This window comes from Hypanus sabinus, chromosome 16 (genome assembly GCF_030144855.1).
Source record: "Hypanus sabinus isolate sHypSab1 chromosome 16, sHypSab1.hap1, whole genome shotgun sequence".
NCBI classification, from domain to species: domain Eukaryota; kingdom Metazoa; phylum Chordata; class Chondrichthyes; order Myliobatiformes; family Dasyatidae; genus Hypanus; species Hypanus sabinus.
Window position 1 is genome coordinate 42,352,728 of NC_082721.1, and position 14,572 is coordinate 42,367,299.

A 14,572-nucleotide genomic window follows, 5' to 3' on the forward strand; every position below is an offset into this window, starting at 1 on the left:
TAAAATTTTTAGTTTATGCTTTGAATGTTAAAAGAAAGATTCTGATCCAATCAAAACAAGTAAGTGATAGAAAAGGTGGAGGTGTGGACTAGCTGGGCTTTAGTTGATTCATGAGCAAGGGTTAGTTCTGGCCTGCCTATATGACTGCATTTATGTTCAAGGCCCAGCCTTACAATTTTGAATCCAGATTTACACTTTGTAAGACATCGGAACAGAATTGGGCCATTTGGCCCATCAAGACTGCTCTGCCATTTCATCATGACTGATCCATTTTCCGTACCATGGTGGTGGGTGTATCATGCTGTGGGGATGCTTCACTGCAGCAAGCCCTGAAAGGCTTGTTACGGTAGAGGGTAAAATGAATGCAGCAATAAACAGGGAAAACCTGATGCAGTCTACAAAAGAACTTCCATTTGAAAGAAGATTTGTTTTCCAGCAAGACAATGAACCCAAACATAAAGCCAAAGCTAAACAGGGATGGCTTAAAACAACAAAGTTAATGTCCTGGAGTGGCGAAGTCAGAGTCCAGACTTCAATCCAAATTGAGAATTTGTGGCTGCACTTGAAAAGAGTTGTTCACTCACAATCCCCTTGCAATCAGGCAGAGCTTGGGCAATTTAATAAAGAAGAATGGGGAAAATATTGCAGTATCCAGATGTGCAAAGCTGATAGAGACCTATTCACACAGACTCAAGGCTGTTATTGCATCCCTCTATTCTGAGGCTGTATCCTCTAGTCCTAGATTCTCCCACTGTTGAAAACATCCTTGTCATATGCACTCTATCTAGCCCTTTTAATGTTCAGTATGTTTCAATAAGATTCCCCCCTCATTCCTCTAAACTCCAGTGAGTACAGGCCCACAGCCATCAAATACTCTTCAAATATTAACCCCATCATTACCCTGATCATTCTTGTAAAACTCCTCTGGAACCTCTTCAATTTTGGCACGTTTCCTTAAGTATGGGGCCCAAAACTCCACACAGTACAAGTCTGACCAATGCCTTATGAAGCCTCCGCATCCTTGCTTTTATATTCTAGTCCTCTCAAAATGAATGCTAACATTGTATTTATCCTCAACAAACTCAACCTGCAGATTAATCTTCAAGGAATCCTGCACCAGGACTCCCAAGTCCCTTGCACTTCTGATTTCTGAATTTGCTTCCTGTTTCTGTGCCTTCTACCTTCTACCAAAGACCATACACTTCCTTGCACTATATTCCATCTGCTTCTTTGCACATTCTCCTAATATGTTGAGGTTCTTCTGCAGACTCCCTGCTTCCTCAACTCTGCCTGCCCATCTTCCATCAATTTTTGTACAAAAAAGCCATCAATTCTGTTACCGAAATCACTAACATGTACCATGAAAAGTAGTGCACCCAACACTGGCCCTTGCAGAACATCACTGGTCACCAGAAGCTAACCAGTAAAAGTTCCCTTTATTCCACTCTTTACTTTCTGCCATTCAGCCAATTTTCTATTCATGTGAGCACCTTTCTTGTAATACCATGGGCTCCTATCTTGTTTAGCAGCTTCAACTGCAGCAACTTCTCAAAAGCTTTCTGAAAATCCAGCTAAACAACAGCTACTAACTCTCCTTTGCCTATTCTGCTTGCTCTACCCTCAAAGAATTCCAACATATTTGTCAGGCAAGATTCCCTCCAAAGGAAACCATGCTGACTTTGGACTGTTTTATCATGTGCCTACAAGTACCATGATATCTCATATAATCCTTAATAATGGACTCGAACTTCATGCACATGACTGAAGTCTAGCTAACTGGCCTGTAATTTCTTGTTGTCTCCCTCCCTCCCTTCTTAAAGAGTGGAGTGACACTTGCAATTTTCCATTCCTCCAGAACCATTCCAGGATCCAGTTATTCTTGAAAGATCACTACTAATGACTCCACAATCTCTTCAGTTACCTCCTTCAGAACCCTAGCGTGTAGTCCATCTGGTCCACGTGATTTATCTACCTTCAGGCCTTTCACCTTCCCAAGTACCTATCCGTAGTGAATTCACTCATTTCTGGCATGTTGCCAATGTTTTCCACAGTGAAGATTGACACAAAATACTTATTCAGTTCATCCGCCATTTTTGCTCCCAATTGTTACCTCTCCCGCAGCATTTTCCATTGGTCTTTTGCCCACACTTGCCTCTCTGTTACTCTTTACATGTCTGAAAAATCTTTTGGTATTCTATTTTAAATTACTGGCCAGTTTACCTTCACATTTCATCATTTCTCTCCTTACTGCTTTTTTAGTTGCCTTATGTTGATTTTTGAAAGCTTCCCAATCCTTTAGCTTCCATTTATTTTTTGCTATATTCCATGCTACTCTTTTGTTTTTACGCTGTCTTTAACTTTTCTTTGTCACCAACGGTTGCCTCGTCTTCCTTTTAGAATGCTGCTGCTTCTTTGGGATGAAATGATCCTACGTTTTCTGAATTACTCCCACAAACTCCAGTTTTTGCTGCTCTACTGTCATCCCTGCTCATGACCCCTTCCAATCAACTTTCGCCTGCTACTCTCTCATGCCTCTGTAGTTCCCTTTGCTCATCTGTTTAAGATGGTGCTGGTGAAACATAACGATAACTTACAGGCAACAAACAAAACTATAAATTACTGTAATAAGCACACTTTTTCTTGAAAACGATCACTGCAATCAATAGCCTATAACTTCCCCTTTGGAGATGAGTTTTTGAAATGCCTATACAACCTGGTATTTTTGTGGTGTGAATTGAAGTCTTGAAGGTGTATGTGGTATGTTTGCGGTATAGTAGGTATACCTGGGCCCAATAGTGGGAAATGAGCCAACTTTTAGCGATTGCTGGAATGGAACTGGAGGTAATTTGATGTGGCAGAACAGAGGTAAGGCAGCGACGTCCGGTACTGAGAGTGAGGAATGCCCCAGTGTTTCTCTGTTCCAATCACCAGACCAGATTGGAAACGTCACAGTGTTGCGGCCAGAGCAGAGAGACAGGTGGTGTTCACCTCACTGCTCCACCAAGTACACTTGCCTCTGTGCTGAACTGAGGCTCTGGTCTGCAATTAACAGGCTCGTGGATTGGCTGACTGACTTCGCAGCTGTGAACATGAACATCAGTTCTGAATGTTCTTTGTTTACTTTTATTGTCACATTGGGTGTTTGATAGTCTTTTTTTTAAATGGGTCCTATTGGGTTTCTTTGTTTTGTGGCTACATAAGATGAATCTCAAAAGTTGTATACAGTACTTTGATAATAAATGCACTTTGAACTTTGAATACATCAGATTTTAGCTTCTCCCTCTCAAACTGCAGAGTGAATTCTATCATATTATGACCACTGCCTCCTAAGGACTTCTTTACCTTTAGCTTCCCAATCAAATCTGGTTCATTATGCAACACCCAATCCAGAATTGCCTTTTCCCTAATGTGTTTGAACACAAGCTGCTGTAAAAAGCCATCTTGTAAACATTCTAACAATTCTTTCTAGTTATCAACAGGTTTCCCAGTCTACCTGCATATTGAAATTCCCCATGATCATTGTAACATCATTCTTTTTACAGTCCTTACATGACATCTGCAACATTTGAAAAGTAGAAGTAATAAAGCTAATTCTAAAATAATTGGCAGAAATGCATTACTATGATCGGTCAATAATTCCATTAACAATATGTGACTATACAATGGGAGAATGTAAATTGCATGATCTTTATCCTTCACTGCAATTTCTACATGCCGATGTAACAACTTTGCACTCAATGTCAGCAATATCAAGGAATTGACTGTCTACTTTAGAACATACCATTCCTCATTCAGGGGCCAGTAGTGGAAAGGGTGTGGCATTGACATATCAGAGGATTTATCCTGGCCCCAACATATTAATGCAAACATACCAAAGTTTATATTTCATTAGGAGATTTGATATGTCACCAAAGAATACAAATGTACTGTGGAGAGGATTCTGACTGTGATACGGATGGGCTGAGGGTTAGGACTGTCAGTGTTGCAGACTCAGCCAGCGCCATCTTCCGAAAGGCAGAGCCTCAAGAAGGCAGTATCCAACTTTAAGGACCTTCACTCCCCAGGAAATGCCTTCTTGTCATTACTACCATCAAGGAGGTGGTACAGGAGCCCAAAGAACCAACCCAATGTTTTAGGAACAGCTACTTCCCCTCTGCCCTCAGATTTTTAAACAGTCCATGTGAACCATGACTTAAATTTAATGACTTAACTCTATGTCAGTGACAACAAACCTTAATCTGATTCTACTCCTGGGAGTCATAGTAGCTTGCAACTCTACAACAACCTGGCTGTCGTCAACAACCTGGAGGTCACCACTAGCTAGAAGCTCAAAAGATTTGGGGTTCATGTTGTGCACCAGAAAATTATGTTGCACACCAAAAATTGATTTTAAAAAATTGTTCTAACATTCTAAGGGAGCGTTAATAGTGGCACTGACCAGGGAATCAACTTTTGGATCAGACAATTAATAAAAGCTTCATCTGCTCTCTTAAACTGACACATAAGACCCACAACATTGTTCCAAAAGGGATGTAATCTGGGGTGTCATAACAACTTTTTTTCCATCCAATACATTTCCAGATAAAAATTATTTGGTCATTATCAAATTGCTATTTGTGCGAGCTTCCTGTGCACAAATTGGCTGCAGTGCTTCCTACATTTCCAGACTAATCCACTGGCTATAAAGCCTTAAGAAAGGCTTACAGTTTTTAAACACTACTTTTCTAAGGATATCAAACCCTCAAAAGGAGTGCAAAGAGATAACGATGTCCCATGCTAGTGTGATATAAGTACTTCCATTTCTAGGTAAACCGGAACCATTATCTTTCATAAAACAGGGTGCTTGGTAGTGTAGCAGACAGCATACTGCTTTTTTTATTCCAGCAATCGAGGTTCGATTCCTACCGCTGTCTGTAAGGAGTTTATATGTTCTCCCCATGAGATGGATTTTCTGCAGTTTCCTCCCACATTCCAAAGACATACGGTTGGGGTTGTAAGTAGTGGGAGTGCTATGTTGGCACCAGAAGCATGGTGACACATGCAGGACACACCTAGCACATCCTAGGACTGTGCTCGTTATTGGCACAACCAATGCATTCCACTATACAATATGTTTCAATGCTTCGACATACATGTGATGAGCAAAGCTAAAGATAAATAAGGGAGGATTTTAAAAAAGCTCAATATGATAAAGCATACCGATGAGATTGAAAGTGAGAAATAGTTTCTATGGAAATGAAAGTCAGTAACCAAATGAAACAGACTTATGGTAACTGACAAATAAATCTAGAGTAGGCAGAATTCCAAACCAAATCATATACTTATGACTAACATAAAAAGATTGAGGATGTTGTAAATTTAAAATCTTAAAATAATCCAACGATCAGATTAGATCTGAGGAGAAACAAAGTAAGTTTAATGCTTCAGGTTAATATTTTCCATCAAGACTAGTAAAGGGTTCAGGTGTAAGAGTTTTAAACTGTGAACATTTAAGGAAGCAATGGTTGGATTGTGTTCAGAAGAAAATCTGAGAAAGTCAATGTTAAGCATGAGAGAAGCTGCAAGACACAAAAAGCCATAAATATTTTCTTTGAATTTTTGTTTTTCTTAGCATTTCATTTTGCCTTCCACCTTATCACTGATATTTCATTTTATTGTCTCTTGTTCCTGGTTTTATCTATATCGGGACATGGTCAAAATATTACACTTATCTGCTGACATTTACAGTTCTAACACAAGGACATCGACCAGAAACATCGATTGCTTCTCTCTCCATGTAGGATGCTGAAGTACCTGTGCATTTTCTGCTTTGGTAAGAACATCAGATAAGTATACCATTCAGTTCTTCATGCACGTTCACCAATGAGATGATGGCGGATCTCATTTTACATCAGGCATTCATTAGGTTGTTAAACAATTATAGCTCAACATTCAGCACCATCATTCCCTCTGTAATAATTACTGAGCTTCAAAACCTGGGCCCTCTGTACTTACTTCTGCAACTGGATCCTAAGCTTTTTTTACTGGCAGACCACAGTCAAGTACCAGTGCAAATCAGTAGTCATATCTCCTCATTAATAAGACCACTGCTCTATTTACTCTGCATTCATGACAGTGCAGTTAAGCACAGTTCAAACACCATCTGTAAAATTGCTGATGACACCACTGTCATTGGTACAATCTCCAATTACAATGAGGAATAAACAGGAGTGAGAGAGATTGGCTGGTTGAGTAAGAGTCACAAAAACAACTCTATATATCCAACTTTGTTCCAAGCATTTTAATACGCTTAATTAACAAAATTCTAACAATCACAGATTTGAAATAAACCATTAACCAAGCAACAATTACTCCTTCGAAAAAGTGTTGCAAACTTTTGTTCTGTAGCATCTGTAGCTACCATAGCATCTACCTCATCACACCAGTCCTTTAGAAAATGGGGCAAAAGCTCCATTAGGAATTTCCTTTATCTTGTTATCTTCCTGAAATTTTAATAGTCAGTGTACATGGATTTACATTGCTCAAGCAGGTACTGCAATGCATCTACAAAATATCATTCCTTCTTTTGCTGGGCCCAAAGCCTGGAACTCCCAACTCAATTGCATTGTAGGAGCATCTTCACCAGAAGGACAAGATGCTTCAAAACAGTGGCCCATCAATATCTTCACAAGTTATCAGTTGATCATTGCTACTGATTACCTCCATTGTTGATTTTGACCTTTCAGTTACTCAGTTATTATTCTTTGTATAGCTTCTAATTGTCAGTGCATCTTTTCATCCTTGTACACCTTTTCTTCTATTTATGCCACTGATCAGTCCCTTAATCAAATCATGCATGCCTGTCTTATGTATAGAACTCCCATTTAATGATGCAGCTAGTACAATACTGACTCACAGCTTTAATCCTAACTTCCACTGCTGTGTGGCATTCACATGTCCATTCTGGGACATGATTCTCACCAGGTGTTCTGGTTTCCTCCCACCTCATAAGATGTGCAGGTTAGGTTAGGAAGTTAATTGGACCTTTTGGGTATTTGAATCGTAGAAACTGTAAGGAGTAATGGGGGCAATGTTTTTTAGGGAAAATTAGCAGAGGAAAAGAATTGTTCTGAGACAACTAAGAGTCAATAGGCCAAATGCCCTAAAAAAATGAAACTATTTCTACCTTGCATTAAATTCCTTGTTTAATGCTTCCCAATGATCTTATCTGCATTGAAAAAAAAGTTTTCAACTTTACTGTGGCATATGAAAATAAGCCTTAATTAAATCCAAAATTGTTGCTGTTGTCTTGCCCTGCCCCCTTTCAAACACTGCATTGAATCTGATCATATCATAGTTGCAAGTGCTCATAAATTATGCTGTTAACTAAATCAGATTCCTCATTACCGGATCTAGTTTTATTTCTTTCAAAATCTTTTGTTATACAATACCACTCTAAATCACTTTTCTAAAATTCACTAACTTTGACATCCAAGTTAGTCATTCTGGCTGAATGCCAAATTTGGAGATACAGCACTGAATATGCCATTCCAGTCCTTAAAGCCACATGCCCAGTAACCCACTAATTTAACCCTAGCCTAATCACAAGACATTTTACAATGAATAATTGGCCTAATAATTGGTACTTTTTGGACTCTGGAAGGAAACTGGAGCATCTAGAGGAAACCAACACAGTCACGAGAAGGAACAGACAAACTTTCTCACAGAGGATGCCAGAATTGAACTCAGAGCTGCAACACTATTGCACTATCTACTCAGCTACCGTGACACCTATTCAAGTCCAAAATTAAAACTATTCCGCCTTTGCCCAAATATTCTCTGATATTTTAGATGTACACAATTTAGCATTTCATAACTATTACCAGAGGTCTCACACACACTTTCACAAGAATTTTAAATCCTTTTTTAATCTAAATTCTATTTCATACTCTACACTGTCTGATTACCTCCCACTATATCCTCAATCATGGAAGTTACTTCATCTCCAATTGTTAAAGCTATTCTGCTTTTCCTCCTTCACCATTCACCCAATCTTTTCTGCAGATATCATAATCCAATTAATTTCATTTTCAGTACTCATCACCCTGAAACTTTTGACTCAGTAATGGCCAACTTGTCATACCTTCCCAACTGAACATATGCCCATTCATTTCATTCCTTATACAATTGCACCAAGCAAATTTTTGGATGGAGATGGCCAGGTACTCTGCTCAACTTTTCCTATTTTTGCTTCTTCACATTCTTTAGTTTTTGTATCCTTCAGTTTCCCTTCTGTGCCTGAGGCACAATTTCTAACTATTAGTCTACTCTCTTCCCCATCATTTCTGTCAGAGCCACTGTTAATATTACTTTTTCCTACTCAGCTCTTCCTCTCCAGTTATCCGTTTAATGCCATGGAAAGCATTATATTTATTTTTCCTCACTGTGATCCAGATTCTGCCAGGCTGTACACCTCAACCCTGTAATGTAATCAGTTTTCTTTCTCCCTCCCTCTTCTTTTCTTCCTTCTTCCAATTAAAGAAGGTTGATTTATCTACTAGCCTCACTCAACTTGTGGCTGAGCATCAACTAATGGAAGTAGGTTACAAAGACATTATCCAAGTTCGTAACTAGGATCCCATTCTTTCTCAAATACTTTAACACTTTTCCTCTGGCCATTTAATTCCTCATTCGTTTTCAATACCTACTATATTCCAAAAGCTTATATGATACTAGAGATTTCTAAAGCTTCTAAAGTTTTCCAAGTGCCTCTAACCAGCAGTTTTAGCACTAATGAAGGTGCGAACACCACCAGCAGCCTATCATTTCAGACACTGGATGCAGCTGCAAGAGTTCCTCGATTCTCAATCCTATCAGTCTTTGTTGGTTCTGTTGAATTTTGTTCTTTTGAACTATAAGTATTTAGTAAGCATGAACGTGCACACTGGAGAAAAAAAGGGAATTGAGGGTTGTGAAGGTGACGGCCCTCATGTATTGGACTGAGACATTGAAGGTAAAGTTGTTTAAACAAAAGAGAAATGTGTCTTTGTCGTCTGGGTGTTACCAGGTTCACCCCCCACAAAATCAGAAGTGGGAAACTGACATTTACCCACTCATTACTCACTCAAATTCAGAGCAATGATCATCTCTAATAAGAATGGTTAATTCACCCTGACATTTGATTTTATGACCACTAACATTTTGGCATTAACATTAATCAAAGGTTTGAACTGAGAAACTACAGTATATAACAACTATGCCTATAAAAGCAGATAGGAAGTTGAGCATTCAACAGCATGCCTTCATTTCCACTTTTCACTTGATTAAAAAAGTGCAGCACTAACACAGCATTCAAGAGAGTTAGCACTATCCAGGAAAAACTGCTTGAGTGACATTCACTCCTTCTGAAATCAGATCCATTACGAGACTGCAACAGCTACAAGATATATTTTAGAAACTTGCTGAGACATCTCAAGACACCACCTTGTAACTCAGAATCACAAAAAAGACAGATGATGGGAATGGCATCAATTTTAATTTACACACTGTTCAGACTAGCTCCACCCAAATCCCAGCATTCCTGACCTGAACAACACTGTGAAAGCACCTTCACTACAGCAATTCAAGATGGCAAATCATGGGCAGTTAGACATGCATACTGTCTTGGATGCGCCAACTGCCTCAACACAACATGTATGGATTGTAAAAGCTAACTTTATTTCAGTTGTGCTCTTCTTCCCATCTTTAATGTTGCTTTTAATAAGCTTTTTGTACAAAAATGGATGTCTGTTATTGTTTTCTGCTTTAATTCCAATAGCTATAAATTGTTTTTTCACAACTGTTCCTCTCAGGTAATATCTTATAAACCGAACACGAGCACGAACGAACAAACGTACGCACACACACAATTCCCAAAGGAGGAATAAATTATATAAAAGCTTTCTCTGAAAGTACTATATTCAAAAGGTTTTTAACAAGAATCTTGAAATATGTTTATACATTCAAAACTTTCAAGTTTTAATATTATTCATCTTTTTGGATCTAAGCAGCGTGAGGAACACAGGCACAATAACAAATTGAATAGTCTAATTATACAACAGATAAACAATATTTCAAGTATGATCTCAAAGCAACCTCTCATTCTGTACCTCTCCTTGCCAATCACACTGAAGCATTTCAGGAGGTTGATTACAAAAAAGCAGATTTCTCCATTACCCACATCTGCTAATGTAGCTGATACCCTTACTAACCAGCACAGTAAATTAATCTGAATAGTGAGATACATATTTGACATCAGTAACAATTATCTGAAAGTCAAAAGAACATTTCAAATACTTCTGAATAGATTGTTATGTTTCCTGCAATAAAAAGATCCAGTGTTTGTATCTCAAAAATGTCCATTATTTGGCTGCATGACCATCACTGTCAGCAGCACCCCATGGTCATCATGAACTGTGGACACGGTTTACAGTAATTTCTTAATAAATGTTGATGATTTTGTCCTTTTTTCATTTAGTAATAACAGATTTATGGAAAGGGAAAATAGGGAGAAATCACTGAGATACTGGGGAGAGAAAACTACAAAATGATTTCCCTAATGAACCTTGTTTTAATAACTGCTAACTGTACAATGAGATCTAACATCCAACAAACAAGCAGTCTAAATAAGTGTGAATTACAACTAGACAGAGTTTACAGCCCCTTACCTGAGTAGCCATTTTCCCATAATCAATCCAGCGAAGTGTGGCAAAGTTAGTCGATTCTGCACAATTAAATCCATGGTTAAAACCAGCATGATAGCCATAGGGAAAGGTGATCATAAACTCACCAGCCTCTTGTGTAATCTGCAATGAAAAAGTACAAGCTAAAGACCATGTTGTCAGTAATAAACCATTTTGATCAACAGTTAGATTCCAGCATTGCTCAGTAGGGAAATTAGAAATAAATCTGAACTCTGTACTTTATATTTGTCATATAGTTCAAATTGACTAATAGCTTCAAATAAATACAAAATAATTACCAATTTCCTGCTGTTCACAATGATGGTGAGGTAAAGATATTTTGGGGGGAAACGATTAATGGGAAATAGGTGGATGTGTTACTACAGTTGTGGAAAAATACATCAGGATCTTTTTCTAAATTAACTTTAGGTCCTTTCAACACAGGCAAGACCACTGTTGAAATGGGACTTGTGTGTTGTCTTTGGTTAGAGTACTGGACTCTGTTGAGGAGGATGTAGATCCAGTGATAATAAAAAGATCAATGATTTATTTCTAGATCAGTGCAACTTGGAGAGGAATCTGCAGTTCCTGGTGCTCCTATACACCTCCTGCCCTTGACCTTCTTGATAACAGCAGCAGCCTGAGCAGGTATGCAGGCCACACTGCAGCCACCTATGTACGATTTGGGGGGTGGGGGGGAGAGAGATGGAGGGATGCTGAGAGAGATAGGTGAAGAGATAGAAGTGGGCTGGTTTAATGCTGGCTGGAGTCAAAGGGAGTTCAGAATCTCCCTTTTTAAAGGTCTTGATCGTATTTCTCCATCCCACAGAACAACCGAAGCATCACTGCCTCACTTAATGTACCTATAAGGTAGAGTCAGGTTATGATGACATCATAACTTTCTCCTTTATTGATCATAGCAACTGAGGGTGGACTTAAAGCAATTGGCAATTGACCATGGTTGTTAATCCATTTCATCATGGCAACAGAAGAACAAACTGAAAAGAAATGTCGCCAGTATAGTGTGGAATATCTGAAATATAGGTTTATGCCAGCGCCAAGCAACCAAAAGCAGCCAGAGTATCTGTTGTGTGAAAAAGTTTTTCCAAATGAGGCAATGAAACCATCCAGGCTCCTTGAACATTTGAAGTGAATGCACTCTAATAACTCAAATAAGAACTTGGCTTATTTTCAGTCACTTTGTGAAATCTTTCAGCAACAGAAAACACTTCAAAGCATGTTTGCCAGTACCTCACAACATGCTTCATACAAAATTTCATTGCTAAGTCTGAAAAGCCCCATAAAATTGGAGAAGAACTGCAGTAAGGAAGGTTCTGAGTACAGAACCTTAACAAAATAATTAAATCAATTCTGTTCAGCAACAACTATGTTCAAAGATGAATAGAAGAAATGTCTGAGTATATAGAAGACATCTTGTGCAAAATACTTAGGACAACAAAGCTTGCTCTGCAGTTGGATGTGTCAACTTTGCTTCTTGGTTATGTTTGCTTCATGAAAGCACGGTTCAAGTGTTGTTATTTACAAGAGGACGAGAAGCAGATACAAAGGGAGAGTCAGTATTTCAGATCGTTGAGCAATTTTTCAAAGGACGTATCATTCTTGCATATGAAACACCATGATGCCACCATGGGGCTATTTTATTGAAAAAACTGTACCTAACATATTTACCTTTCACAGCGTAATTCACAGATCAACATCCTGTTGTAAACAAACCCTGGTGATCAGCTGCACAAATCATTAAATACTGTTATCACAGCAGTAAATAAAATCAAGTCCCATGTTCTCAATTCTTAACTATTTTGACAGCTTTATATTGAAAATGATGAACTGTCTGAATGCTTGCTGTTGAAAAACAGAAGTCAGATGGCTCTCAAAAGGAAAGTGCCTGGGATGCTTTTATGCGCTTTTGAAACTGATCAAATTCTTTGAAGACTCAAATGCTTCATTAAGTAATCAACTCAAGAATATTAGGCTTATTTCTTTTTACTTATTTGTCAGAATTATTCTGAAAGTTTAATGAAATTGACCTTCAATTGCAAGGAAAGTATGTGAATTTTATCAACATCAAAGTTATCCTTACATAAGTGCAATATTGGCCGTCGTGACCTTTTCCAATTTCTGAGCCTCTCTGAGTTGGAAGAGAAAGAAAGAATACCAGATGGTGATCTTCAAGTATGCTGTGCCCATCTGGGTGAGCTGCATAAAGATACGTCAGAGAGATTTTAGGACCTTTTCTCGATCCCAATTCCAAATTGGGTAATAAATCTATTCCTGAACACCGAAATGAGGAATTAACAGGGAGGATCAAGGAAGAACTAATGTCACAACAAAATGACTTTGAGATAAAACAGAGGATTAAAAAAAAATCATAAAAATTTTTGGTTGCAGGAAGTACTCTCGGAACGCTATCCTGCACTGTGGGAAAAAAGGTCAAGATGTTCTTTATTGGCTTTCCAACATCATATTTAATGGAGCGCAATTTCAGGGCAGTTGCCCAACTTCTTTCAAAGCAACAAAACAGACTACAAATTATTGAACATGGGGATCCACCCTGCCTTCTGAGTGCCATTCAGCCTGATGCTGAGAAACTGATATCACTGCACCAAGCCCATCATCCTTAATGAAAGGTGAAAAAGCAATTAAGTAGTTGGACTACTAAGGCATGCTCTAAAATTGTTAATGAAAATTATTTTACTGCAATTAAAATAATTTTCTTTGTAGCTTTAAATAAATTCACTAATTTTGCAATTATTTGTTACTGTTTTGAATCTGCATTTCTTTGTTTTGTGCATTGCATTGTAAATCAGAATTCTTTATAGTTCTTATGTAATAGCCAGAAAGGGAAAGCAGGACCCTGGGGATGTGGTTTGGGAGCCAAGGGGACAATAACCCAAAAAAAGCTTTGGAACCACTGACCTAGAGGAATCTAGAGATTAGGCACTTTGCAAAAGATACCCTGCTTCTTGCATAACCCAGTTGAGTTTCTTGTCAATGCTTCAATCACATTGGTGATCGAAGACCCATGGACTGGCACTGAATGTGAAGAAAATGTGATTAGATTGCTTAGGTTCATATTTCATCTTTCTCTTGGACAAGATCAATGCTTGGCATTGCTATGGCACGAAAGTCATTTTTCACTTTTCACTCCTTTGTTGTCTAGGTCATGATGACATGGAACTGACAGCCAGTATGACTTTTTCTTACATCTACACAAAGCCTGAGATCATTTGTATTCTTCAAACATCTACAATAGCTACAAGATTTTCACAATGGAGTAACTCCCATGGGTGTCTAGGTGTAGTTAAAAATCTGGCAATTGTAATGAACCTGTCAGCACTGCGATGAGTATAAATGCTTTTAATCAGAAGTGAACAACTATATTCACAAAAACATAACATTTCTATTTAGAAACTAAATCATTGTAATATGAACGTAAGCCAGCACAAGGTTGGGGCAAGTGGCAAGTGTATTTCAAGTGAAGTACAATTAAAATCAGCAGGAAGAGGTGTTACAGCTTAGGTTATGGCTGGCCAACATCAGCAAGCACTAACTGACAGCTACTGAACAAATCACAAATGTAAGGCATTATAAGTACTCGCCATCATCTCTCACTTCATCTCATGTACAGTAAGCCTGCAGACCTTTGATAGCAGCCAATATTTGTCTCCAGGAATGGGAAATGTAACAACAAAACTTTGCCCTGGTGGAAGACCAATATTCAGGCCTTGAGCAGTTTTACTTTTAATGTAATTAACAACAAAAGAACAACTTGGCAAAAGGGATGAAACTGCACATAGCTTTAGCAAAGGAAATGTGTGGCAATTTTAAAAAAAAAACACAATTAATGTCAA

General features: G+C 38.3%; 1 protein-coding gene across 4 annotated transcripts in view; it reads right to left on the bottom strand.

Annotated features, from left to right (window-relative positions):
• kdm4b (lysine (K)-specific demethylase 4B) overlaps nucleotides 1–14,572 on the bottom strand; it is a 558,544-nt gene that overhangs the window by 314,587 nt on the left and 229,385 nt on the right. For all 4 annotated transcript variants that reach the window (XR_009516110.1, XM_059991637.1, XM_059991638.1 and 1 more), the window contains one exon: nucleotides 10,686–10,823. Coding sequence is in view for 3 of the 4 variants with exons in the window: in XM_059991637.1 (XP_059847620.1) it covers nucleotides 10,686–10,823 (138 nt within the window). In the remaining variant the exon portion in view is untranslated. The remainder of the gene's footprint in view (nucleotides 1–10,685; nucleotides 10,824–14,572) is intronic.